Source organism: Salmo trutta, chromosome 25 (assembly GCF_901001165.1).
Source record: "Salmo trutta chromosome 25, fSalTru1.1, whole genome shotgun sequence".
NCBI lineage: Eukaryota > Metazoa > Chordata > Actinopteri > Salmoniformes > Salmonidae > Salmo > Salmo trutta.
The window spans coordinates 40,118,313-40,130,838 of record NC_042981.1 but is presented as its reverse complement, the minus strand read 5'-3'; the positions used below and the strand labels follow the sequence as shown (position 1 = coordinate 40,130,838).

At 42.3% G+C, this 12,526-nt stretch overlaps 1 protein-coding gene and 1 pseudogene across 1 annotated transcript; both read right to left on the bottom strand.

The window, feature by feature from the left end:
- Positions 1 to 978: 978 nt before the first annotated feature.
- Positions 979 to 2,887, bottom strand: LOC115162552 (glycoprotein hormones alpha chain 1-like). The gene is made up of 5 exons (XM_029713979.1): positions 2,758 to 2,887; positions 1,924 to 2,098; positions 1,705 to 1,817; positions 1,268 to 1,455; positions 979 to 1,073 (listed from the first exon to the last, which is right to left on the bottom strand). Exons 2-5 carry the CDS (start codon positions 1,980 to 1,982, stop codon positions 999 to 1,001), a joined length of 435 nt encoding a protein of 144 aa, XP_029569839.1. The 5' UTR covers positions 1,983 to 2,098; positions 2,758 to 2,887; the 3' UTR covers positions 979 to 998.
- Positions 2,888 to 3,318: 431 nt separating this feature from the next.
- On the bottom strand, positions 3,319 to 6,681 carry LOC115162551 (5-hydroxytryptamine receptor 1E-like; annotated as a pseudogene).
- Between the last annotated feature and the right edge of the window lie 5,845 nt (positions 6,682 to 12,526).

The window sequence follows — 12,526 nt, the reverse complement described above, 5'->3', positions numbered from 1 at the left end:
TATTTTTGTAAATATGATGCTTAACCTACAGCTTGTTAGGCTACTTGAGGACATATAAACTCATAGTATGGCCTATAAACATAGGCCATACTAGGCCTACCTGAGGCTGGGTGATTATACACATTTGTTGTTGATCCATATGCTATTGGGTGTGGTGTGGTTTGGCAGAGGAACAATATTTGTGTTTCTCGTAAAACCATAAACCATTGGTTTTACTCAAGGCATCAGTTTCTTAAAAAAGAAGCAGAGGAGCGATCATGTGTCAAAATAATATGCATGTTAAGGACATTTGAATAATTATTACATTCATACAGTAAAGTCTACATTTGATCAACACAGTACAGGAATACAACTTTATATAATTGTGACCATTAGAGCACTATAAATATTCTCAGCAGACTATCACCTTTGGTGGATCACAGTGATTTCCTAATATGTGATTTCCCTTGATGGTCCAATGCAGCTGTTTTGAACTCAATATCAAATCATTTCAGGGTAACAATTAAGTATCTTAATGTGATTGTTTTCAATTAAAATGGTCAAAAATAAACAAAAATAGCTTCTTAGCAAAGAGCAATTTCTCAAGCAAGAATTTGCTTGGACTGCCTGGGAGGGGTCTGAGTGGAAGGGGAACATTTTAAACCAGCTGTTATTGGCAGAGAGGTTTGGAAATCTCTTATTTGTCTATTAAGTAATTTACCGCCTGGTGACATTACCAGGCAGGCACAAATCCATCCCACTAAAACAGGCTGACATTTCAGGTGGTCTTTTCAAACACCTTACACTAAAAGGGCATTATCATAATTTTCACAGTTTCACAGTATTATTCCAACCTTGTAGTGTGAAAATATATATAAAACACAGGAAAATCACATTTTTGACTGCACTGGGCTTTTAAAACACAAGGAACTTCAGGAATGAGTTGTGGAAAATATATAGTATCTGTTGCCAAGCTTTTACTTCTGCAAACATGGAGATTTCCAGCCCTCACAGAAAGTTTATGACTTATGGTGATAACAAGTGCTGCAGTGACACTCTGTATGATTCGTCAGCTTGATGTTGTCGAACACCACCTGAGAGGAGAGAGAGAATCAAGAGACAGAGAGATGGCTTTAAAAAACACATTTGTTAAATTTGAGTTGTTCTTAAATATTACATTTAGATGTTATGGGATACTAGGAATGTCGTCATGTCAAATGATCAAACTTTATGTAGCTGAAGATATCAATCCCAACTCCGATACCGAAATAGAAAATCATTGTCTTACCCTTTTCCCTTCTTTTGCAACGCAGCATGTGGCTTCAGAGGTGATGTTCTTTGGGACCAACATGGTTTTCTTGGACCGTAGTAGGGTTGGATAAGCTCTGGAGAAGCAGCAGCCTGTACACTGGTAGACAGGGGCGCCCGGGTTTGAGAAGACTTTGTTCTCCCTCAGTTTGCATCCCTCACAGCCCACTGTAAAGATAATAAAGAGAAAATCTATTGAACAGTCTGATCTGTAAACTTGATGCACCATGCAACACCAATGTGTTGTCTCTCTTCCTTGTAAGCACACACTTATTGGAAGTAAGGAGGTCATGTACCAATTTATATTCTCTCTAATGACAACCTACTCCAAGAACAACTCACCGGTTATTTTCTTTCCAGAACATGTAGACCATTAATAAAAACAGTACTTTCAAAGTAATGTAACGTAAAACGTACTGTTTGTCATGTCACTGTTTGGAGAAGAGTCTGCGATATACAGAAGTATGGACAGGATGAGGGATACTGCAGTTAATTTAAACAAGCACATCATAGTGGCAGGTGGCAATAACCTGTAGAAAGAAAAATGAAGAAAACCATAGTTGAAAACTCATAAACACAAAAACAGCAGTGAAACAATACAATGGAAACCCAATATACTGAGTGGAAAAACATTACCTGTTGTATGTGTCTCTTGGTGGAAGCCTGTTCAGTGAAGAGCCTACTGCTCCCACCATTAACTTTTATACCGCTGTCCCTCTGCCCATGTGCTCAACGGGGATTAGGTGAAACCCTCCAACCTTATCAGTGATCTCTGCGAGGCATTGACCACTTAGCTACCTGCCTGATAATCCTTGAAATGAAAAAAGGTACAGCACACGCGGTCACAAGTCAAAACACACTCCCATCCTTCCATCCTGACTCTGGATGGGAGCTTTTAATCCCTTAAACAGATGGGATGTTGTTACTAGATAACTGTTGTTATGTCTCAGAGGGCGAGGCAGGGTCATTGGTTCATTAGTTTAACTTATGTTCGTGGTCTTTTGCTTTGTAAATCATTCAATCTAAAGTCATTTTTAATACTTTGAATATCTGATTCTTCTTTCCATGCAGGATTATAACCCCCCAAAAAGAAGTAAATATATATGCACAAAAGTGAAAGATTTGTGGTGAAATAAATGGGGTTTCTTATATAAACCATGAGGACTAGTCCCTGGCTGAGCTTTGTAATCCTCTGGGACAGTGCTAACATGAGTGCATGCAAGGAATACTGTATGTGAAATAATGAATGTGGAATATTAAAGGGGCAATCTGTGATTGCTACATACATTTTTTGATCTTTTATATTTATGATAAACATTGAGTGTACAAAAAATGAAGAACACCTTCCTAATATTGACCCCCCCCCCCTCTCAAACCTGTGTGCCCCTATCTACCAGTGTACTTCTTCTCCAGAGCTTATCCAACCCCACTATGGTCCAAGAAAACCATGTTGGTCCCAAAGAACATCACCTCTGAAGCTTCTCCAGAGCTTCTCCAACCCCACTACGGTCCAAGAAAACCATGTTGGTCCCAAAGAACATCACCTCTGAAGCTTCTCCAGAGCTTCTCCAACCCCACTACGGTCCAAGAAAACCATGTTGGTCCCAAAGAACATCACCTCTGAAGCCACATGCTTCTCCAGAGCTTATCCAACCCCACTACGGTCCAAGAAAACCATGTTGGTCCCAAAGAACATCACCTCTGAAGCCACATGCTGCGTTGCAAAAGAAGGGAAAAGGGTAAGACAATGATTAGCTATTTCGGTATAGGAGTTGGGATTGATATCTTCAGCTACATAACGTTTGATCATCTGACATGACGACATTCCTAGTATCACATAACATCTAAACGTAACATTTCAACTGTTGTAACCCATCAGAACCCAAAATATAAGCTTGTTTTACTCCATTGTTTGTAAACAATGTAATTGTAAACAAACGCTTTATAGTCTCAAAACATAGATACAACTACAATATTGATATCATGGATGGTCAGTCCTTGCATCCATTGCTCTGTCTATGAATTTGAGTGTTTACACTTCTCCAGCCCCATCCTTCAGCTGTTTACCAAAAAAAGTGGTGTGGCGTCCGCTTTGTTATTGTTTAAACTGCTGTTTGCCCCTTTAAGATGCAGTACTATCTCTTCATCTTTCTGTTTACCGGTGTGTTTTTAAATCTCTCGGCCTTGGTTGCGTTGGAGACTAGACCTGGCAGATGTAACTCAATAAGCATTGAGGATAGCACATGAAATGTCTGAGATTGAAAGGCTCTTTTTAGCTTATGGCGCAATCATGTCATGACTCATAAATATCCTTTACTCCACTCTTACAGTAATTGTATTCTAGGATTCAGAATGTTAGTTGGCTTCTTTAATACATTTTCTACAGCCAATCAACAATCAGCCCAGACATAGCCAAGAAAGCAGTCCTATTTGCGCTTGTTACATCGGAGCAGTTTCTTAAAAGCCTTTTTGAAGTCCTCATTGAAGCTGGTGTAGAGCAGGGGGTTGATGAGTGAGTTAACGTATCCCAGCCACGTGAGGAAGTCCGACACCTGTGCTGAGGCATGAAACACCCGGATGCCCACCAGCAACTCTTTAACAAAGAAAGGCAGCCAGCATAGGATAAAAGCCCCCAGGATGAGGCCCAGTGTGCGGGCAGCCTTCCTCTCTCTGGAGGGCATAGATCTGGGTCCTCTCATCACAAGTCCCCCAGTCCCCCGCTACCTGGCTTGGGCTGGTGGGATCGTTGACTCTATTCAGCTCTGTGTTGAGCACGGGATCCGAGGTAGACATCTCAGACGCACAGAGAGACGTTGGTGCGATGCAGCAGCTACTGAGCCAGTTGTGGCTGTTAGCTCTCCTCTTACACAGGCTCCCAGAGGAGCTCCGTTTGTGGTACAAGGTCCGGGCAGCAATGAAGATCCTGTAGTAGAGGGTGAAGATGAGAGCCATGGGGATGTAGAAGGCCCCGAAGGTGGAGTAGATGGTGTAGCCGATGTGGTCATGCTCGATGATACACTTTGTGTAGTTGCCGAAGTTGTCATCCCCGCTGTGCCTCCAGAACAGAGGCGGCACTGAGATGAGGACGGAGATGGTCCACACGATGGTGACCATGATGGCGGCGCGGCGCGGGGATCTCTTGCAGGCGTACTCCAGGGCATTGGTGATGGCCCAGTGGCGGTCCAGGGCGATGGCACATAGATGCAGGATGGAGCAGGTGCAGCAGATCATGTCCACACTCAGCCACGCCTCACAGACTACACATCCCAACATCCACCTCTTTGTGGCGATGTAGAGGACGCTTAGGGGCATCACCAAGATGGCCACCAGGAAGTCCGTGACAGCCAAAGAACAGATCAGGTAGTTGGCGGGCAGGTGGAGTTTTCTGGTGTTCATGATCGCAAGTATGACTGAAACGTTCAATAAGGCAGTGATCAGGGTCACAATGCTGAGAAGGGTCACAACCAGCACCATATCATTCTCTGGTTTCATTTAGAAGCAGCCTCCTGGTTCTGACATGCAGTTTGTTGAAACTTTTAAGCTCTACAACTATTCACCATATATTCCTCTTTCTCTCATTACGATACATTTGGCTGTGTCCCTAGTCCAATGCAGATCCTTTTCTCTCTCTTACTTCCATGCTTTCCCTTATTTGGAGCCAACTGTGGGGGGAAGAAAAATATTGGGGCTTTATTATTTATTCTTTTATTTTTTTGTGGGAAAAAAAACATTGATTTGAGTAAGTTATGCATAACACAGTAAATTGAATAAGATACATGTTTAAGTTATTTGTACTCAAAATGTCACTTCTTCTTGATGAGTAGATCGCTCAGACAATCTTTTTCCACACGGTGGCAGGACTGATCAGGGAATCTTTGAGCCAAGTAAATCAGTGAGCCAAATATTCAGTCATATTGGAGGCAGTTATGCTCAGCATCCTAACTCATCGCAGCCCCATGACATCAATGGCAATACTCAGCATAAAGCCCTAAATGTAACAATTTTGCCCTACACTCAATATAGGAGTATGGGGAGCACACAAAATTGCATTATTACGTACTAAGGAGCAGGAGTAGATGGCTGTTTTGCATACAGGGCTTTAAAAATGACACATTTCTGTCAGAGTGACACTTCCAAAGGGTTCAACCGTTGATACAAAAAACAACAATTATGAAAAGACAATTGACAAACATGTCTAGCCTGATGTGTGTATCCATTGAGCAAAGGAAGCCTAATATGAACAATATTCAAATGGTTTCTTGTGCATACGCCACTTTCCCTTTCACATGTAAGAATTTATATCTGCCCTGTGCAATCAGTGTTCTTCAAATAATTGAATGGTGTCATAACTATGTAATTTCAGCTAGTAGCTCTTCAAGTTTAACCACTTTGTTGAGTAGAAATACCTGCCATTACATAGTGTGGCTTACACAATTGCTTTTCAACTATTTGGTCAAGGCAGCAGCTGAGCTGAGTTCGATTTTCATTTTGGAAGTCAATCCAAGCCGCTCTGTGGCATAACAACAATGGTCGTACTGTGCCCCATACTCTGTAGAGCATTGTGTCCACAAGTGACTGACATGACTCATGCTAAAGAGATTGGTCATACAAGGTCATCACCCTTCATCACTTTGTCTACTGCTCAAACATACACATGCAGTTCACTCAGTCACTTTGATACATATTCAATATTTGTGCTGGGTGTTACTTGACTTTACCAAAATTATTTTTCATTTGCACACATTGAACATACAGTTGTTAGGACTTTAACTTAAAGTTCACATTTGTGGCATGCGTGCCTTCTATTCTAGACATCGCAGCACCAGCACCTGTGCCATGGTGAAAGCTTGGGATCGTCTTGTTTGAGTTGGTCCTCATATTTTTCATTAAACTCAAGAACCTATATTGTAGAGGTTATTACTTACCATTTTTGCTTCTGGCAATGCCATAATACATTCAAATAATAAATGAAGAAGATGAAGGAGCAAAATAAAAGCACAAAAACGGGAGCTGACCCCTAACCAACATACCGTAACAACATTTAAAAAAATAGGCTACATATAAATATTACATTTTATAATATGAGTGGCCTATAGCCGTAGTATGATAAAATGAAACTATTAGGGGGGGAAAATTGTTATCTAATATGGTATGCTACCAAATTGGGCAACATAAATCAGGCTACAAATGTGGGCACATAGCCTACCTTCTGAATTGTTCAATCTTCGTTTATCCATTACAACAAATGTTGTGTGTTGGTGATGGGACTCTCAAATATGTCTGAAGTCGGCCGTATTAATCGCTAGTGCGTCCGCACCTCGAGATATTCTTCATCTCAGGAGTAAGGACAGGTCAGACGGACATCCATCACTTCAGAGGAATGCACGAAATCGCAAGCGCAGGAGTTTGGCACTGTCCAACTGCCGCGCGCGCGCCAATGAGGGAGCATTTTTCTTTCGAACGGAGTGACGGTAGGGCTCTCTGTCTCCTGGAGTACAAAATGTGACATTAGGCTACTCCATAGCGTGAGATGCTAGCAACATAGCCACGTTTGTGCATTAGAGTAGTAGTAATACAGTAGTAGCCTTTTTGTTCATTTGCGCAAGACATACATATGCATGACATTACTATTGATGAACATCAACTTCATGCAGATGAGCATCAATGATCACCCATTGGATATCGGCTATTGTCAGTGTTTGAGTCAAAACAGGGGTTTCCAAACTTTTCCCCCCAGGGCCCCCTTTTTTTTTTACATTTGAGAAATTCACATTCACAAAAGAACCAATTGGGGAGAAAAAGGGGAAAAAGTACAACAAAATTAATATTACCCAAGTCCAATTTCTTTGACTCCTCGATTTGAGAAGGTCTTAACTCAGCTTCTGAATGTCATGGAAACAAGTCAAGATATTCATTCCCCTGTGCATAAGAGTCATGTCTTCCTCTGGCATTTTACAGCATATTTAGCCTAAAGCATCGCAGATGTATGCAGCGTTTAAGATCGGTATAAACAATCTCAAATTGTACAAAATCTCAATATTAAAATATACATCTATAATTGAACCCCTCAAATCAATGAAGATCCCACCCCCTAGGTTGGAAATCCCTGAGTCAGAGAATCTACCCCTTCGCTAGCCTACAATATGCAGGTCATCCCATCCAATACCCCAAATAATGTTGCTGAGTGAGGTAGCTGTCTGACTCCAGTACGCTATTGTACAAGTGTATAATGTAGCTCTTTTCCGATCTGTCTCTGACCCAAATGGCATCCCTGAACTCATGCTTGCCAACATTCAGGCTCTTTCTTGATGCTTAATGTTCCATAATAGCTAGGATACCTGAAAAGTGTGAGTTTCCAAAACATGTTCCCCTTAGTCAGCAGTTCATGGGCATGTTGGAAAGGATAGTGGTTCCAGTCCCAGATGGTATCCTTGGGCTAAGGTACTTAGTCTGAATTGCCTCAGTAAGCATCCTGCTGTATAAATGAATATGGAGACCAGTAATGAGATATAAATTGTCCATGGATGAGTAGCCTACTTGTGTGGCTATTCATCCTACTTGTCTTTGCAATGTGCGTCTTTTGGGGATATTTGATGAATACAAATTATTGGCCCCCTTGATAAAGATGAGCAAAAAAGACTGCATAAAATAAATAATGCAAATACTGAGATACATTGTATGCAACAAAAAAAAGGGGAAATTCTATTATATTATACTAACACAATTGCTCTAAAAAATACTTTAGATTTTATTTAAATTATACTTTTTACTCAAAAAGGGTCACAATTATTGGCACCCCTATTTTCAATACTCGGGCACCCTCCCCCTGCGAGGATCAAGGCACTGTGCCTTTTTCTGAAGTGTTTTATGAGATTGGAGAACACATTGGGAGGGATCGTAGACCATTCCTCCATACAGAATCTTTCCAGATCCTCCATCTGCGCTTATGGACCACGCTCTTCAATTCAAACCATAGGTTTTCAAGTCCGGAGACTGAGATGGCCACTTCAAAAAGCAGATTTTGTGGTCAATTAACCATTTCCTTGAGGAGTTTGATGTGTGCTTGGGTTTATTGTCTTGCTGGAAGATCCACTTGTGGTCAAGTTTCAGACACCTGGCAGAAGCAACCACGTTTTTGGCTAAGCATAGTTTACATACATTTTGGACCTGACTGTATGTGCATATTCAGAGTCCTTAGGCAGGAAAAGTGTAAGAACACTATCATCTCTCGTTCTCTCTCATATACACTACATGACCAAAAGTATGTGGACACCTGCTAGTCGAACATCTCAATCCAAAATCATGGGCATTAATATGGAGTTTGTCCCCCCTTTGCTGCTATAACAGCCTCCACTCTTCTGGGAAAGCTTTCCACTAGATGTTGGAACATTGCTTCCATTCAGCCACAAGAGCATTAGTGAGGTCGGGCACTGATGTTGGGCGATTAGTTCTTGTTCGCAGTCTGCGTTCCAATTCATCCCAAAGGTGTTCGATGGGGTTGAGGTCAGGGCTCTGTGCATGTCAGTCAACTCTTTCCACACTGATCTCAACAAACTATTTCTGTATGGACCTCGCTTTGTGCACGGGAGCTTTGTCACGCTGAAACAGGAAATTGCCTTCCCCAAACTGTTGCCACAAAGTTGGAAGCACAGAATCATCTAGAACAGTGGTTCACAAACTTTTTATTGTCCCATACCCCTTCAAACATTCAACCTCCAGCTGCGTACCCCCTCTAGCACCAGGGTCAGCGCACGCTCAAATGTTGTTTTTTGCCATCATTGTAAGCCTGCCACACACACACACTATACTGTACAATACATTTAATAAACATAAGAATGAGTGTGAGTTCTTGTCACAACGCGGCTCGTGGGAAGTGACAAAGAGCTCTTATAGGACCAGGACCATTTTGTTCTTTATTTAACCATCTTACATAGAAAACCTTATTTGTTCATCAAACATTGTGAATAACTCACCACAGGATAATGAGAAGGGTGTGCTTGAAAGGATGCACATAACTCTGCAATGTAGGGTTGTATTGGAGAGAGTCTCAGTCTTAAATGATTTTGCACACACAATCTGGGCCTGTATTTAGTTTTCATGCTAGTGAGAGCCGAGAATCCACTCTCACATAGGTACGTGGTTGTAAAGGGTATCAGTGTCTTAACAGCGCGATTTGCCAAGGCAGGATACTCTGAGCGCAGCCCAAACCAGAAATCTGGCAGTGGCTTCTGATCAAATTAAATTTTCACAGAACCGCTTGTTGCAATTTCGATGAGGCTCTCTTGTTCAGATATTGGTAAGTGGGCTGGAGGCAGGGCATGAAAGGGATAACGAATCCAGTTGTTTGTGTCGTCCGTTTCAGGAAAGAACCTGCGTAATTGTGCACCCAGCTCACTCAGGTGCTTCGCTATATCACATTTGACATTGTCCGTAAACTTGAGTTCATTTGCACACAAAAAATCATACAATGGTGGAAAGACCTGTGTGTTGTCCTTGTTAATGGAGATAGAGAAGAGCTCCAACTTCTTTATCATAGCCTCAATTTTGTCCCGCACATTGAATATAAACTCAGCAAAAAAAGAAACGTCCTCTCACTGTCAACTGCGTTTATTTTCAGCAAACTTAACATGTGTAAATATTTGTATGAACATAACAAGATTCAACAACTGAGACATAAACTGAACAAGTTCCGCAGACATGTGACTAACAGAAATGGAATAATGTGTCCCTGAACAAAGGGGGGGGGGGGGGGGTCAAAATCAAAAGTAACAGTCAGTATCTGGTGTGGCCACCATTTTTTACATTTGACATTTTAGTCATTTAGCAGACGCTCTTATCCAGAGTGACTTACAGTAGTGAATGCATACATTTCATACATTTTTTTTCTCCGTACTGATCCCCCGTGGGAATCGAACCCACAACCCTGGCGTTGCAAACACCATGCTCTACCAAGCCACCAGCCACCAGCTGCATTAAGTACTGCAGTGCATCTCCTCCTCATGGACTGCACCAGATTTACCAGTTCTTGCTGTGAGATGTTACCCCACTCTTCCACCAAGGCACCTGCAAGTTCCCGGACATTTCTGGGGGGAATGGGCCTAGCCCTCACCCTCCGATCCAACAGGTCCCAGACGTGCTCAATGGGATTCAGATCCGGGCTCTTCGCTGGCCATGGCAGAACACTGACATTCCTGTCTTGCAGGAAATCACGCACAGAACGAGCAGTATGGCTGGTGACATTGTCATGCTGGAGGGTCATGTCAGGATGAGCCTGCAGGAAGGGTACCACATGAGGGAGGAGGATGTCTTCCCTGTAACGCACAGCGTTGAGATTGCCTGCAATGACAACAAGCTCAGTCCGATGATGCTGTGACACACTGCCCCAGACCATGGCGGACCCTCCACCTCCAAATCGATCCTGCTCCAGAGTACAGGCCTCGGTGTAACGCTCATTCCTTCGACAATAAACGCGAATCCGACAATCACCCCTGGTGAGACAAAACTGCGAATCGTCAGTGAAGAACACTTTTTGCCAGTCCTGTCTGGTCCAGCGACGGTGAGGACCTGCCTTACAACAGGCCTACAAGGCCTCAGTCCAGCCTCTCTCAGCCTATTGCGGACAGTCTGAGCACTGATAAAGGGATTGTACGTTCCTGGTGTAACTCGGGCAGTTGTTGTTGCCATCCTATACCTGTCCCGCAGGTGTGATGTTTGGATGTACCAATCCTGTGCAGGTGTTGCTACACGTGGTCTGCCACTGTGAGGATGATCAGCTGTCCGTCCTGTCTCCCTTTAGCACTGTCTTAGGCGTCTCACAGTACGGACATTGCAATTTATTGCCCTGGCCACATCTGCAGTCCTCATGCCTCCTTGCAGCATGCCTAAGGCATGTTCACGCAGATGAGCAGGGACCCTGGGCATCTTTCTTTTGGTGTTTTTCTGAGTCAGTAGAAAGGCCTCTTTGGTGTCTTAAGTTTTCATAACTTTGACCTTAATTGCCTACCGTCTGTAAGCTGTTAGTGTCTTAACGACCGTTCCACAGGGCATGTTCATTAATTGTTTATGGTTCATTGAACAAGCATGGGAAACAGTTTTTAAACCGTTTACAATGAAGATCTGTGAAGTTATTTGGATTTTTACGAATTACCTTTGAAAGACAGGGTCCTGAAAAAGGAACGTTTCTTTTTTTGCTGAGTTTAGTCACTTTTATGGTAATTCTTCTTAATTTAACCTCTGGAGATGTTTGTTAAGAAGTTAAATATCAGCTCTTTATGACAGAATGTTAAAATTAGGTTAAGTAAATTGTTATTTTTGACACTATTCGTAGAATGATCCAGTTCTATAAAGCACTGAATGAAAATACGTATTGGCAAACTGACTGAATAAAGATCTTGACAAAGCTGTCTGCTTTCATGTCATAAACACTTACTAATTGTGATGCATGATGAACATTACAAAACCCTGTCTCTCTGCATCACTGTGCCGTGATGAATCCTGCCCTGTCCAAAGGTATTCGCAAAGGCCTCTTTCATTGACTTCAGAGTAGGTTTCCAGGCCTTCGGCTGCATAGCGTGTCCATGTACTTGCCCTTGCTCGATTGAGGCTGTCAGTGTGAGGGAAATAGCTAACCTCTTTAATTTTATACCACCTCCAGCCATGGAGTAGAGGGCTCAGACGTGAAATATCATACATTAAACTGTTTCAACAGCCCTTGGCCTAAAATTCCACACACATCCTTGTGGATGATGATGAGTAGAGTTGTGGTTAATTCAATTAAGGGAAGCTTTTGTCACCTATATCAATCACAGCTATCACTCAGCTCAATGATAGTGTCTACTCCTGTTTCACCTCATTGGGTCTGAATGCAATTAGTAATTAAATGCATGGATTATTACTTTTTTCAGAAGTCATGGACAATGAATGATCTATATCCTATAATTGTGGATGTTGGCATGACCATGCATATTTTATATAGCCTAACCAAGGTGTTACTTCAACTTTGTTGCTTGATAATGTTGCGATTTGAGAAGGACACAAAGAAGTCCCAATTTACAGGGACAGCAATGCTTAGATGAATTTGGTTTGGCTTTGTTCCGTCGAATACATGGGTCCCTATATCCCACATGTAATCCAGAATGTCTGAGCATTGCTGGAGATGACACAGCATGCAGTTAGGAGGCCCATCATTCTGCCAGCACATTAAGAGCAACTTCAGATAAAGAAGAGAATATGCTTCCCT

Excerpts from the sequence above, each read along its gene's own strand:
- LOC115162552 (XM_029713979.1), bottom strand. The coding sequence starts at position 1,982 with ATGGTGGGAGCAGTAGGCTCTTCACTGAACAGGCTTCCACCAAGAGAC. Across the intron at positions 1,818-1,923 it reads CCAAGAGACACATACAACAG|GTTATTGCCACCTGCCACTA; the intron begins GTAATGTTTTTC and ends TTCTTTCTACAG. Across the intron at positions 1,456-1,704 it reads AAACAGTGACATGACAAACA|TGGGCTGTGAGGGATGCAAA; the intron begins GTACGTTTTACG and ends TTATCTTTACAG.